The sequence below is a fragment of the Porites lutea genome, chromosome 2 (genome assembly GCF_958299795.1).
Source record: "Porites lutea chromosome 2, jaPorLute2.1, whole genome shotgun sequence".
In the NCBI taxonomy this organism is placed as follows: Eukaryota; Metazoa; Cnidaria; class Anthozoa; order Scleractinia; family Poritidae; genus Porites; species Porites lutea.
In genome coordinates, this window is record NC_133202.1 from 33,006,847 (window position 1) to 33,022,183 (window position 15,337).

Genomic DNA, 15,337 nt, shown 5'->3' on the forward strand with positions numbered 1-15,337 from the left:
AACACGGGGGGATATACAAATTCCAGTTTGCTAGAAGGTGATAAGAAAGTGAGAAAATGTCATGCAGTGCTATTCCTAAGAAACTGTTTGAGCCGAAAGTGGATGTGATTTTGACCATTCGCTTCAAAATAACAGCGGAAATCGAGATAACAAAACATATGTTTTGTGTCCTACTTTGCAGATGAGGACGTGTATCGGCGTTTTGAAAAACATAATTGTTTTTTCTTTCATTCATTGCCATGGAATATGCGTTTACATTTTTTTTTTTTTCACTGTTAATAGCTCGGTTGATGCGGCTGGCAATCATCTTGCCGGCGGAAGTTTCATAGAAAAGGAATAAAATGAAAGACTTTTCCTGAAGATTACGTAATCAGTTTCCGTGGTGCAGTGGTTAAGTGTAGTCGCGTCAAGCTGAAGGTGCAGGGTTCGAGTCCCACCCAACTCTTTGTTTCTTCTTTCTTTGTTTTTCCGTTTTTTGTATTGCTGTTTTCTATAAATATATAGCTAAATAACTGTTACTTAATAAAGTGCAACAAACAGCAAGAAAAGTATTGTGTTTCCAGAGAAAATATCGTGCACCATATACTAAATATATGGATAAACAATCTGAATTTCTATTACTTCCTAAAATTTACGGTGGGAAAACCAGAGTTGTAACTACTTGATCATTTTCTAAACAACTTCCCACAAGTTCTTTCTATAGACTGATAGTAATTATTCTAGTACTTTCCAACATGTGAATAGGACATTCAATGTCATTTTCGATTCTTTTAAGTCTCACTGCCTAACTAATGCCAGTATCAACAGAATGTGCCGCAGCATTACTATCTCTTAGATACCCTAGTACATGTATATATTTAGGTACATAGTAATAATCATATATAAAGTACCTAACGATTTTTTCCAAAGTTTTTAAAAAATATTTTTCTGTACCGAAACTTTTATTTTTGTACTGAAATTTATACTTCTTTACTGGGATACATATTGTTGTACTGGTGTATATTTTATTGTACTGGTAAATATACTTGCACAGTCAATGAATATGTTTGTGTACTAAGATATAGAAGGCAGTAATATAATATATATTTGTGTATTGCCGTTGTGGGCCACCGTACAAATGAAATAAAGGCCAGAGAAAAAAATTACACACAAAGTCAAGTTTTTTTGTAAAATGCTAGAAAATACAAAGCTCTGCTGAAAACATTTCATTTGAATGGTGTAATTATTAAGGATTGTCCACAGATTGAAAGTTTACTAATGTTTCTTTAAAAAAAACAAGCAAGCAAACAAAAAAACAAAAACAACAAAACTTACTCTGACAGCTTCTATTTCACCAAAGGTGGAAAAATATTCTGCCAGGGTCACTGAAAAGTAATTCAAAGAGCTACTGATTTCCTTACTAATGTAATTACAAGTTAAAATAGCTTATCAAAAAAGGACTGTTCTTTAGGTTTGACTCTTAGCCATGTCATGCATTCTGCATCACAGTGAAGTCATAAATAATAATTTATTATGGACTCCATTCTACAAACTGAGACTGAAACACTTTGTCAAGTGAAGGTCAGTGAACCACATATTAAAATAAAAATCAGCATTTCTTTGTGACTGCATATGGCAAATTCCATTCCATGTCTCAAAATAAATAACCTGTCCATGATGGCCACATATAACATCAACAATAAAGATAAACTCAGTCTGGTAAAATTATTGGAAGGAAATGGATGTTTAAAACTGAGTATTATACTCAGCGATTGTCCAAAACTGTCCCATAGAGGATCATTGGAAATTCCAATGGTGGGGTGGGGTGGGGTGGGGAGGAGACGAGGTGAGTGGTGGTCTTAAAAGGCCAACGTTTTTAAAGGAAAGTCTGAAGCTAAGGTAGAATTTAAGGGCTGGGGAGTCAGTATGGACATTTTTGTGGGACAACAGTAGATGTGCATGAGGGTTGCACAGGCGCAGATCTAGGATAAATACTGACTGATTTTCTAAACAAGGGCTGAAGGCACAAGCCTCTACGGGATTGTAGGGCATACTCTGGGCCCAGGAATTGTTTTGGATTTTAACTCCCTGAAGTCCCCTTTCCTGAGTTTCTGAGTCACTGGGGGGCATCTGATCCCTGGAAATTGGAAAAAAAAACTGTTTATCTAAACCATTTTTCAAATTTCAACTTGGGAAGTTTTTCACGTATTATTGTTAAACACTGTATTATGAAAAATCTGATGGATTTCTGTAAAACGTGCGTGGATCTGTGCCTGTTGCACATTAAAAAACATGACAAATGACAAACATGGTGCAATTATTGTACAGTGAAATGTTGAAACTCATTGGGCCAGGTGTTTGGGTATATCTTGGTGTGAAGGATGGTTATGATCTTATTACTGTAATAAAAACAGTGAATTTGGGTAATTTACAGACAAATGTAGAATTCTGGTGGAGAATGTTGGAAGTTAAAAGACTTTAAAAACAGTAGGGCTTTTTAGTATCTCTATGATAACTTTTCCTTCATTAAAAATTTTTGGTCTCAGAGGTTTTATTTTTCTGCTCCTGATCCATTTTACTTCTACCTTGACTAAACCAAAACACAGTCGTGTTTCTTCCACTGCAACAAAAGAGAATCATCTAAAATCTCCTATGGCAATTCCAACAGTAACAAACAAATAAAACGGCCTGAATGATATAAAATTATTTTTTGATGCTATGGAAATGCATGCAATTGCGTGGATGAATCTTGGTCATCTCTACATTATGCCCATGCAAAATACCACAAAGATTATAATTATTTATGATTAATATTGAACATTAAGTCTTTACCTTCTTTAGTTTTCCAGTCAAGATTTCCAACAAAGATCTTGGCTCTTGGATCATCTAAGTTGTACACAAAACAATGACTGAAAGTTACACACCGATAATCAATAATAATGTTCCAAATAAAAATATTTGTCATGAGGGCTCTATTTTAATAGACCTTTTGGCATCAATTTATTTATCTATAAAGACAAAGCAGGCAATCATGATTTTAATGAGATGTAACAGTATACATCATTAGCAAGCTTTATTTTGAATTTTTGAGCTTAAGAATTAAAGGACAAATTCAACTGCATGAGTGTTCTAATACATTTGTTTCTTTGTTTCTTTTGTATTTCTTTAATGAAAAAATTTATTAGTAAATTGCTAAGCATATAATTTTAGTATTAATTTGATTAACATGAGGAACAGATTCAGAATACAATTATACAAACACTTTTTTACATACATCACATGCGTTTTATTTGTTTTTAAGATTGACATACAATTATTTACATGCCCTGGAGTAGCTATGCTAATCTAGGCGTGTCATGTTTTCAGGAAATAAATACAACTAAAAGTGACTAGAGACCCAATAAACTAAAACTGAGACTACTGATGAACTAATGCAAGTAGTAACAATGACAACACAGTTATGACTACAGACACTACTGGTACAGTTGTCTCTTTCAATCACCGTTTTCTTTTCTTAATGCATTTACTTTGTCTCCCATTTGTCAACAAAAAAAATGATCTAAACTAGTCTCACATCAGATACAATAGCGATCACGCAGAGTGCTAGCGGAAGCATCTGTTCTGAGCGAGCTCAGAGGTCTTCTCTAGTATCAGTAACTGTTTTTCATAAAAAAGAATTGCCTACAGGTACGCATCTGGCAGTTCCTTCAGTAAGATTTAAAGCAGTTGGCTATATAATGTTAGCACCTGGCAGAAGTTCCCCTTTCCTCAAATAGGGTCTGGGGCCATGCAACCCTGGAAAACTTTTGAAATAGAGAAGCTAAGAAGGGCCATCACCAGTGATTTGAGGGAGAATATTAACATTCATGCATTCAGCTTTCCATGATTGATAGAACAAAAAAATTATGTTCATGTTCACAAGACAGAGCAACATACTTAGCCCGCCAGAGCATCCGGCCGCCCTTCTCTCGGCAGGTGAAACTAGAAACTTGAGTCGAAAAAAACTGGATGCTCTCGCAGGCTACAACATACTAGACTCAGTTGAATTTGATACATTTATTTTTAGTGCAGTACTAAAACAGGAAACGGAGAGCAGGGAACGAGTGCGGGAAACAGGAAAGTGAAAAATGGGAGCAAAACCTTAATTAAACCCTGGCCCTGGCAATAATACAAGTTTCTGATAGGTCACAGAAAAAAAGTCACATTTCGAGGGATTATGAGGGACAAATTCGCAGAAATTGGCCGATTTCACAGGATATTTCGCAGGGAATTTCCGGGCAAACTTCGCTGAAAAGCAATTGGTAAAAAACGGCCAATTTTGTGGGAATTTTCAGGCAAATTTTGCTAGAAATCAATCAGTTTTGCACTGATCAGACCAGCCCTTTTAACGTCTTTTTAACAGACGTCATCATTATTTTGCTCTTTCAACAACAATACACTCCAGAAATGAACCAATGGCAAAGCCTTTAACATCATGGCTACTGCCCAGTTTTTCGCAACATAATCCGTGCCTGGTAGTTTCAGGACGTTGTTTGCTTGTTTCAGTGACAAAGTTGCAAGATAAATTTGCGAGTTTACAATAAGTAAACAGCCCCATTAGCTGAGATAAATTTCAACTATGTTGTTGTGGCTCTGTGACCAGAAGAAAAATCAGAAACCCTGAAAATAGCCTTCAAAAACAGCCATTTTTTTCTTGCTCCTCGCTGCTGGGGATGTTTCGCGAGGAGGAATGTCTGCACCTCAGCGACAGAAGTTCCATGCTGATGATGTAAAGTCTGTCCAGAATCCAGTCATAAGCGCTTATTGGACAACAGAGTAGTTACATTGTTATAGCGCGCAAATTAACATTCGAATATGATCAAATGCGCGTTACATCTAAGATACCTAGAAACTATAAACAAAAGCAAAAGAAAACTATATACATCATATAAAAACTAAAAATACATCATAAAAAACCTGTTTTTGCTATTGTTTATGAATGACAGAAAAAAGCAAAATAACAAAACAGTCAATATTTGTGGAAAACATTCTTCTCTAGAAGAAGCATTTGAGTTTTGTTGGAGCTCATTTGCAGATAAACGCAATTATTTATCAAAATCGACTTGGAGAAACCTAAGTTGAACAAATTTGCATTTGGAACCCCAAGACTACTGGATTTATTATGTAAACATTGATTTACATCATCAGCAGGGAATTTCTGTTGCTGAGTTGCAGATGTTCCTCCTCGCGAAACGTCTCCAGCAGCAAATGTTAGCAACTTCATTTCCAACTATCTGCTTTGTTCCCATTTTTCATTTCCTGTTTCCCATGGTCAATTCCTGCTCGGACCCCTTCCCCATTTACAGTGCAACCGAGAAAACTGCGAACACCTAAAATATACCAGGAATGCTTGTTGTTTTAAACCATTCAAGTTTGAGGACTTCATTTGCCAAAACGGCAGACTAAAAAACCATTAAAAATATTGGTCGCGTTAAGCAAAATCAAAAGAAGGGAAAAGGTTAAATTTTCCTTAAAATGATGTTAAAATATGGAAAAATTGGTTCCGAAATATCACAGGGGTTTCAATAAGAATTGCAGTAGCAGGAGAATAGTGTAAAGTAACAGGGGAATATTTTGAAAGGGTGAAGCCCTTTCCTGGAAACAGCTTGAAAATGAGCCTGAAAATTTTGCATTTTAAACCCTGCTGAGATGGCTTTTCCTGTTGTTTGGTAGCAAATTTTATTTCTCGTAGCTGCCGAACAAAAAACACTGCATACCTTTACATGGTTTCAAAACATTTTTTCTTTGAATTAACAGGCATATTGTTAAATTATTATGATCGACTTCTAACCCTGTTACACACTCCTAGAGATATGACTTGTGGATCTATCTTATTAAATACCAACATACCAAAGAGTGAATATGAAATAATTCTCAATACACTTTAACTTCAATTCAATATTTCAAGGATGTTTTCAATAGTGAAAACGCGAGACATGAGAAACCTTTCCCGCTTCTGTCGACAACACATGTGCTTGCGCTAGACAGAACACATTTAACAAATATTCGCTCTCAGCACAAAACTTTGCCTGTCCAGTTTAACAGATGATTTGTTGTGTATCGATGATAATTATATAGCTGTTAGTTTATCTGATATTGTCAACAAAGCTATTATCCTTTAATTTTTACGAACTGTCCAATTAAGGATTAATTTGGATAGTTTCAGATAGGACTTTCTTTTACGAATGGGCAAACTGTCCAATTTAAGAAAAATAGGACAGCTGGTCTGAGCCAATCAAATGCCAGAAAATACAATAGGCAATGCAAACTAGCCAATCAGCGCAAAGTCCTTGTGACAACGCGCCAAAAAAAGTCTCGTTCGCTGACGGCTCGTTGGCTGCTGTTTTGTTTTGACTTCTTGTCTGCGCCATTTAAAAAGGAAAATGTATGACTTAACTGATGAAAGTTTGTATTGGAAACAATCAACGATTCTTGAAAATGTAGAAGCACTGAAACTTTGGACAAGAATAAGAAAACACTGATAGTTGTGTTTAGACGTTGGCATTACAAAACAAACGGACAAAGTTTGTGCCGAGGAATCGTTTGAGGTAATGAATGAACATGATGAAATGTTTATTTCAATAGTTTTCGTATGTAAATTAAGCTTAAGCATTTGCATTGTTGCTTTGTACTCGAAATTGCGGTTTTCACCTGTGCCATCGTATCATTGCCGTATCATCGAAGGAGCTTTTTCAAATGTACACTTGACTACAAATGCCAAAGTATGAAAGAGCAATAAGCTTACTAGTTCTACGTTTGTTTATTTGTAAAGAATAACCAGTGTGTTTTTGTTTCAAATACACTACTGGCGGGTTCGAGTGTACAATGTTTCGCGTCTGTGACATACTAAAAAATCTGGATTAACTAACCAGCTATATAATTAATAAGTAAGAGGACTACATGCTTGTCCAATTTGGAAATAATTGAATTCAAAAAATTCCTCTGACAGCCAAATTGGACTCGGCCTACGGCCTCGTCCAATTTTGGCTGTCCTCGGAATTTTTTTCATCCAATTATTTCAAAATTGGACAGCATGTAGTCCTATTACATATACAAATTTCTCCTTTGTTTCCTCTCCAGTTACAATTTATAATGTGCCATTTTAGAAGTCACCGTTAAAATAGAAAAGCTCAAAAACTGCATTATTTTGTTTCATAGTAATTTGATACATACTCTGTCATTTATATATCATAAACAACGCCAAATTTACTTCCATAGCAGTTCACAAAGAAATCATTCTTGTTATTCATAAAGGTATTTGATTCTCATCGCTTAAACATTTCTCGTCGTAACTTTGCCCCTACGATTTGTTCATTGTGTACTTTATTTTGTTTCACGTTTTGCTTCATTCGTATTTATTTGTTTAATAATTTTTCACATGCAAATTAAAAATTGTTAAGGATACATTCAATTCTCCACGCTTCAGCAAACCACCTGATACATGTATTTTACACGTCCCCTGTTAGTTTTGTTCGGCTTAAAACTGCTAGCATTTCAATAAGACCTTTTATGTAACGTAATTTAATGTAAAGCAAGTGGCTAAGCACTAAAATTACGCATTTCTGGGAATAATTTCTTTTTACATAACGTGTCCACATCAGATTCATCAGAATAAAAAATAGCCATACTTCATTGAAATTTAGCCGGAGAATTATGCGTAGTAAACAGAGAATTCTCCAATCTCAGATACTTAATAAAACCCCTGTATCGGCTTACTGTTGAGTCAGCTGTGACAGGTTTTGAGTGATCAATAAATCATTCCTGTGTTTTAATTTGTGGAATTCACTTGTTTTATTTCAGAGTAGTAAATAAATACCGAAATAAGCAACGGCACCACAGTTGTATTGGAGCACGCCACCAGTGATCGGTGAAAGGACAAATACATGTACTGTTGTGTTTCTTTATGAGTAGTCTCAGAGGTTTAACGACAAGAATTAGCTCAACTTATATCAATTACCCACACAAACAACAGTTAACACTCTGCGGTTTGGCAAGTGGATTTTGGACACGTGATTGGACAGAAATACAATCCTGACATATTTCAGGTGTTCAAGGTTTTCTCGGTCCCACTATAAGTAACATCTGTGTAACTGCAACAAACATTGCACCAGTCATATAATTTTACATTTGCAGTGAAATTTTCACTTTGCTGACAAATGATTGGTCTCATCAACAGCTTGCAAACACAAATTTAGAGCAAGAGTATGAATGTGAACAGCTGTTATTTGAGGGGAAGCATTGCGTTACATACCACATAATAGCAGAATAGAAGATCACACAAAGTGAAGCACATTTATGAGTATGGTATGGTGGTACATGTAGTTAATTAATGTTTTAGTTCAGTAAGGACTTAATTTTAATCTTCCTATCTTAAAACTTACATATTTTTATCATATATTACCATATTCATATTCTAGTATGCATGATTGGCGTTGCATGGTTTGCGTTTACTTTTACCAGTAGGTTATGTTTACCCTGTGCGCATCACTCACATTTCCTTCTTTTCTGCGGTGTGCCAGCTGTCAAGGTCTCTGCTGTGTGCGACTGCGGATGAAGTGGTTTTGTGCTGGTATCAGGGCGGTTTTTTTGCCATTCCTCGAGTTGTCTTGATTGCTCACGAGGTCTTTTACTTCCACTTGCATTTTTCTTATAACTCCAGCCAAAAGTGGCCATTACAGGCTCAAATAAAGCCTCGATTCGTCAATAAACCTGTTCTCCGCCATGTTTTGTTTGAGCCTGTTTGGACAGCGGCTTAGTTACAAACAGTATGTGCACTCACTCAACCTCAGCTTGTTTGTATTTTTTACTTATTTGAAATCTGCGCAATCTGAAAAAGCGTGCTTATTTTGAGCACTTCTTCGGAAACTTGGCGCTCATGTAATATTGATCAGCAAGGCTGGACCGTTGACGAGATATCTTTGCAACTTGGATTGATGTTTTGAGGCCGATTCCCGCGTTCAACATTGGTAAACTGGTTTGTGTTTTTCCGGTGCGGTACGAAGTTGTAAAATCAAAGCCTTCATGTCAATTATTTTTGTCAAAATGAAAGCGGATAATATTTCGAATCAAGGAGTGAGCTAGTTGAAAGAAAGTTGAAAATTTATGTACAAGTAACACAGCTGTGTCTTGTTTGTTTTGATCGAATTTCGTCATGGCGAATTTTGGCAACCTGATGTCCTTTTCGTCCGACGAAGAAGACAACGTGGCCGTAAATTCGGAAGTGTCGTGGCTCACAGTTTTGTCCTCAGAATTTAGCGTCAGCGCTAGAGGCCGATCTGGAACCGAAAGCACACGTTCGTTGTCGCCGAACTTCTGTCCCTCAGACAGCCATCCCGCTAGCGCTTGTGGAAACAACAGAGGGTACTTGGAAGACTACCAACGAGCGGTGAAAACAGAAACACGGTCTTCGCAATCGAGCTTTCCCAGTGATAGCCAACGCTTAAATTGGGTTGAATTTACAATTGATAGTGATGAAGGTCGTGACAGTCTGTTTAATCAGCAACGTCAATTAAGGACTTCTCGTTCCTGGGACGAATTAACGCCCCCTACGAGTCCAGTGAAAAAGCGTAATAATATTCCCCAATTTCCACAAGGTGGATTTGCAAATTATCACAAGTCCTTCAGGCCACCATCAGAGTTATTGGATAGCGAAGGAACAGCTTCTTACAATGGCTCAGGTGTATTTAAAAACAATGACAGCCCACCATCTTACACCTCTAATTTGTTTGTGACCTTGAATAGTCAGCATTATGGAGTTCAGAGTACAAATCAGTCTGTCATAACCACTGCATCTTCAAATTCGAGCAGCGAACATCCTTATGGTTCTATCACCCTAAAGCTCAAAGGAGAATTATCCACCAGAGGAAGCAGAGAGGAAGTTGGAGCATCTCAAGATTCTCTGTCAGATGAACTTGTTTTTCCAGAAAAGGATAATGAGACTTCTGAGCAGCCAGCTATTAATTCTGGTAACATAAGGCCTCTTAAAGTGCAACTTCCCCCTGAGGAGACCCCCAAAGGTCCTAAAGCAAAACTAAAGAAAACTGTTTCTCGTAGCAAATCTGTTCCTCACCCTCGTCCACCTTTACCTACTCTCACCGACCATCCTTTCTCATCTTCATTTCCCGACAAGAAATCACCAGCTGCCTCAGAATCCAGTAAACGTAACTCAAAATTCATTTTCTATGGGGATGGATTATTTGATGTGGCAAAAGAGCGAAATGAAGAGGCTACTGCTTTCAGTGAAATGATGTCAAGACTCAGATCAAACGTTCACTGGGATGATCAAACAAACCCTGGTCACGTGATTAGTCCTACAATACCTTATGATTATGAAACATTTCCTCACAACACAGAGGCAAAACTTGCCATTTACACAGAGGGACGGAAGGACACCCTTAAGTTTATCTTCAGTGTTCACAGTCAAATAAGCAAAGTAATTGAACTGGCTTTGAGTTGTTTGCTGGACGACAGTAAACTGATAAACTTCAGCGCTGCTTACTCCTACGTTGTCAAAGTCTGTGGGCGATCTGAGTACCTTCAAGCAAATAGTGTTTTGATACAATATGGTTATGTCCAGGAATGCGTGAAATTTGAACGAGAGGTGGAACTTGTGCTGCTTGAAAGTTGGCAAGTCTCAAGGCAGCTGGCCAGGACTGAAGACGACGACATAGATGACAGTGTTCCGCGGAACTACAAGGAATTCTTTGATTGCCCCGTCAGTATTGCAGTTTCTGAATATGGACTGACCGTGCTCTTGGAAGCATTCAACGATGAACTTGTCAAGCTTAAGGAAGAGACGACCAACCAAATCAACCCACGATTTGAGCCTAGCCGGGTAATTCAATCTGTGAAAGCAATCTGTGCAACTCTTGCTTCCTTGGAGACCAAACAAGTTATTAATTCAGTTCAAAACTTGAGAGGACTACAGAGTGCTCATGCACCAGGAAGAGAAGTCCCTGACGAGGCAGTGTTTTATGACGCCGTTAAAAAGCTACAGGCAGCCGTTTTGCTTCTGATTGAGACTTACTGTGACGCTTTCGATACTGATTTTGTACCGACCAGGGCTGAAAGACCAAAACTGGCGGGATCTGTTGAAGTCACCGCCATGACAGACAACTTTGGTGTGCACGTGGCTTTCGCTAACAGACTGCCGGTACATTGGAATCAGGACTTTGATCGCTTCGAAGTACAGTGCGGTGTTTACTACGGAGGGCGCTTGTCTTGTCCTGTTGAAGTAACGCAACAACGTCAAATCACTAGGCGTTTCTTTAACCAGCTGCGATGGGATGAGTGGCTTCAATTCAAGATCCAAGTGCGTCAGCTACCGCGAGAGTCCCGTCTCTGTCTTACCCTTTATGGAATTGCCGTAACCGGTAAGGGCAACTCTCTGAACACCACCAGGACCCCACTTGGATGGGTGGCAATTCCCCTCTTCGACTTCAAAGGCGTGTTGGTTTCAGGCACGCATCTTCTTGGATTGTGGCCCGACGACGTTGCAAACCCTGTGGGAAGTTGTACGTCAAATCTTCTCCATCCATCGAGCGTTATGCTACAGGTCGAATTTGAGCCTTATTTGGCTGACATTGTGTTTCCGGATTTCGAGACCAATGGCTTGTTGGCTTACGATGAAACTGATCGCTGTGAAGCTCAAGCCAGGAATGCCGACGTGTACAAGCCCATTTTGGAAAAAGACCTGTTCAACGAGCTTAAGCCGGAAGAGAGCGAACTTTTGTGGGAGCACCGCTATTACTGTAAGTCAGTGCCAAAAGCGTTACCTCTCATTCTTTCTGCAGCACCATCATGGGAGTACCAATATCTTCCAGTGATCTACAGCTTATTAGCTTCCTGGGCGCCTCTAAAGCCCGTGGACGCAATGGAACTGCTCAAAGTCAGCTTCCCTGACACCCGTGTGCGAGCTACAGCTGTTGATTGGATGGAGGCACTTGTGGATGACGAACTTTGCGATTACCTTCCACAGCTTGTCCAGGCATTAAAGTATGAAATATATCATGACTCTGCCTTGGTTCAATTCCTCGTTCGCCGTGCTCTCGCCAGTGTTCGCGTCATGCACTACCTGTTCTGGTACTTGAAAGATAACATCAGCGATCCTCAGTTCGGTCAACGCTTTCAAATCATTCTCGGTGGCCTCCTGAGTATCTGTGGCAATGCGCAGAGAACTGAGTTTACCAAACAAGACGAGATCGTCCATGACCTTATCCATGTGGCGCAGCACGTCAAAGGCGCGAAAGATTCTTTGAGGACGAACATTCTTCAGCAAGAGTTAGCTGTGGTTGCTGCGAACATGTTCACAAGCGTAAGACTTCCCATAAGCCCAAGCTATGAGGTCAAAGTCATCGACGTTAAGGGCTGCGGCTACTTCACCTCCAACTCCGCGCCTCTGAAACTCATTTTCAAGAACTCAGACCCATTTGGTGAAGACGTACACGCCATGTTCAAAATCGGCGACGACATGAGGCAAGACAGGCTTATTATGCAACTGGTTGGTATCATGAACAAGATCTGGTTACGAGAGGGAATCGACTTAAAAATGATCACCTACAGGTGCATAGCAACTGGAATCGGCATGGGAATGGCGGAAATTGTTAAGGAGTCAGTAACACTTCGAGAGATCCACACTGAGTTGGGCTTAGCAGGGTCTTTCAAGGACGAGCCAATCGCGAGATGGATCCAGAAGTACAATCCAGGTGAAGAAAGCTACCACCAAGCGGTTGAGAATTTCACAGCCTCCTGTGCCGGCTACTGTGTTGCCACGTACGTCCTCGGAATCTGCGATCGTCACAACGACAACATAATGATCAAGAGAAGCGGCCACCTTTTTCACATCGATTTTGCTAAAATACTTGGCAATGCACAAATGTTCGGATCATTTCGCCGCGATCGGGCTCCTTTCGTACTGACTTCGGACATGGCTTTCGTCATAAACGGTGGTTACGAACCGAGTAGCCGTTTCCAGGACTTTATTGACCTTTGTTGCAGGGCGTTCAACGTTATCCGGCGCCATTCCAACTTGTTACTTAACTTGCTGTCCCTGATGCTTAATTCCGGAATTTCTTGTTTAAGTAAAGTTGCTGATTTAAGCTACATTCGGGATTCGTTGCTCCCAGACTCATCCGAAGGAGAAGCCACAACCGTGTTTACTCGCCTCATAGAGTCCAGTCTCTCCTCGTGGTTTACTCAGGTGAACTTTTTCATTCATAACGTGGCACAGATTCGAGATGTTGGCCAACTAAGAATTTCATCGCCTGCCAATTCCGTAGCAAGCTCAATTCTTTCGTTTGCTCGTGGTACATACTCAATTCAATCGGACGGTTTGATTGACTCTGCACGTGTCGTGGATTTTCAAAAACGCTACAGTCCTGAAAAATATTACATCTATGTTTTGAACGTTTGCCGCGTTGACGTCCAAGAACCGTCGTTCGTGTTTCGTCGATTCAGTCACTTCCATGAGCTGAACACAAAACTCACCGCAGAATTTCCGCAAAGGAACTTTCCGAGGCTTCCGAGCAAGATCTACCTTGGTCGTTCCCAGATCCGAGTAGTTGCCGAGCGGAGGAGAAACGAGCTCGACGACTATATCCGACACTTGCTAATGATGCCGCCTGAAATCTCCGAGTCTGAGCTTCTGTACACCTTTCTTCACCCCTCACAGCAGGACCGCTTAGAAGCTAGCAAGTTCTCCATGCGCTTACTGCCCGAAGAGAAACGAAACCGAGAGCGAGCAATCGGTGGTAAAGTGAAGTTGTTGATTCGACACGAACACGAAACACTTCGCGTGATGGTTATGCATGCAAAGGAGTTATCCCCGAGGAATCAAACGAATTTGTCGGATCCGTATGTCAAACTGTACCTCTTGCCAGATCCCATTAAGGCCACGAAGCTCAAGACGAGGATTGCGCGAAGGACCCTTAATCCGACGTACAACGAAACCTTGTGTTACAGCATATCAGAGCGTGAGGCACGACAACGTCTCCTTCAGGTTACCGTGCTAGATCATGATTACGTTGGTGAGAACGAATTTCTTGGCGGAGTACTGATAGATCTTTCACAAGCTGAGCTCAAGACATCAGTGGCCCGTTGGTACACTCTAACAGACATCAGAAAACCACAGTGAATAAAGGCGCATGAGCGAATTTCATCGTCCTGAAATTAAGATTTTCATATATTTGCAGCAGAAGGAACCAATCCTACAATCCTTCAGTTGGAGCTCGTTAAGGCTCTTCTCCTGAAGATAAATGGACCTCCCCAGCCAATAGGAAAGAAGTGCGTGGCTTTTTCCTCTTATTTGAGAATTGCATCATTGAAAGCAAGTATGTGAGGTATGCTGCGTATTCAATACTTGGCCAAGAACAATTGAAAATACGTTATCTCGTGACCAAGAGAGACTGCCCAATTATGTACTCTGTTGTCGTGACTTACGACCTTACCACTCTACGATGAGTTGGTTGACTTCTCATTTTATCTGGTAGAATTTTTTTTTAATTAGTATGTAGTAGTGAATTTTCGTGGGAATTATAATTTCAGTCTGAGTATCAGATTTTGCGTTAAACACAGTACAAAGAAACGAGTTTTAGAGTTAGAAGAAATGGATTCACTTTCAGAATAGCATCTTTCGATTTAAACAAGGTTTCGGTCTAGTTCGACTGGTTTTTATTTCACTTTTAACCTGTGTACAGTCGACTTCTTCCCTCCATCTAGTGAACAGGATTTCCTGATGGAGATTCGTAAAAAAGCCCCATCGAAAGCGAGACACCTTTTCTCCTTATTTTCGCCCTGTCTGTTCACAGACTACTCCCCGTAAAAGAATCTAAGGGGACGAAGAGTCTGTACACGGGCTACACGTGTTTTAATGAAAGAAATTTTCGAATCCATAAAAGAGAGGTAAAGCACCACGGTTACGGCTGCTTCCCGTTCACCGTCAATAACCTTTTTTCTAACTGCAGCTTTAATTTGGTCGCTAGAATAGCCTGGAAAATAACTACCTTTTGGGGGCGGGTGATAGGGGGGACTTAAGCGTGGTGCCTATCCAACAGAATCCTGGACTAAAATCTGGTACTTAGATAACATTAATTCCCAACTTACTGTGTAAGATGCCTTTCACTGATTCAACAGTACTTAAAAAGTTGTGAACAGTTATTTATTGGTCCGAGTGTCACATTTTTCAGGCGCCTTTTTTCTTGCCTTTCAGCATATGAAGGGAAGAGTGTATAATTTGTGTGCTTACTGCGAATTAAGCTATACGCAGATGTTACTTTTGCACAGGTTTACACCAAAAGAGAATAATGGGCCAGAGAGGGAATCG

At 39.7% G+C, this 15,337-nt stretch overlaps 1 protein-coding gene and 1 long non-coding RNA gene across 2 annotated transcripts; one reads left to right on the plus strand and one right to left on the minus strand.

Moving 5' to 3' along the window:
- Positions 1-1,230: 1,230 nt before the first annotated feature.
- Positions 1,231-8,741, minus strand: LOC140928385 (uncharacterized). The gene is made up of 3 exons (XR_012164642.1): positions 8,511-8,741; positions 2,812-2,865; positions 1,231-1,364 (listed from the first exon to the last, which is right to left on the minus strand). It is a non-coding gene; the product is annotated as an uncharacterized lncRNA (long non-coding RNA).
- An 89-nt stretch (positions 8,742-8,830) lies between these two features.
- On the plus strand, positions 8,831-15,024 carry LOC140928370 (phosphatidylinositol 4-phosphate 3-kinase C2 domain-containing subunit beta-like). Its single transcript, XM_073378111.1, has one exon. The coding sequence runs from the start codon at positions 9,170-9,172 to the stop codon at positions 14,147-14,149; it is 4,980 nt and encodes a 1,659-aa protein (XP_073234212.1). The 5' UTR covers positions 8,831-9,169; the 3' UTR covers positions 14,150-15,024.
- The last annotated feature ends 313 nt before the right edge of the window (positions 15,025-15,337 follow it).

What these genes read in the sequence shown, in the direction of transcription:
- LOC140928370 (XM_073378111.1), top strand. Translation starts at nt 9,170, where the DNA reads ATGGCGAATTTTGGCAACCTGATGTCCTTTTCGTCCGACGAAGAAGAC.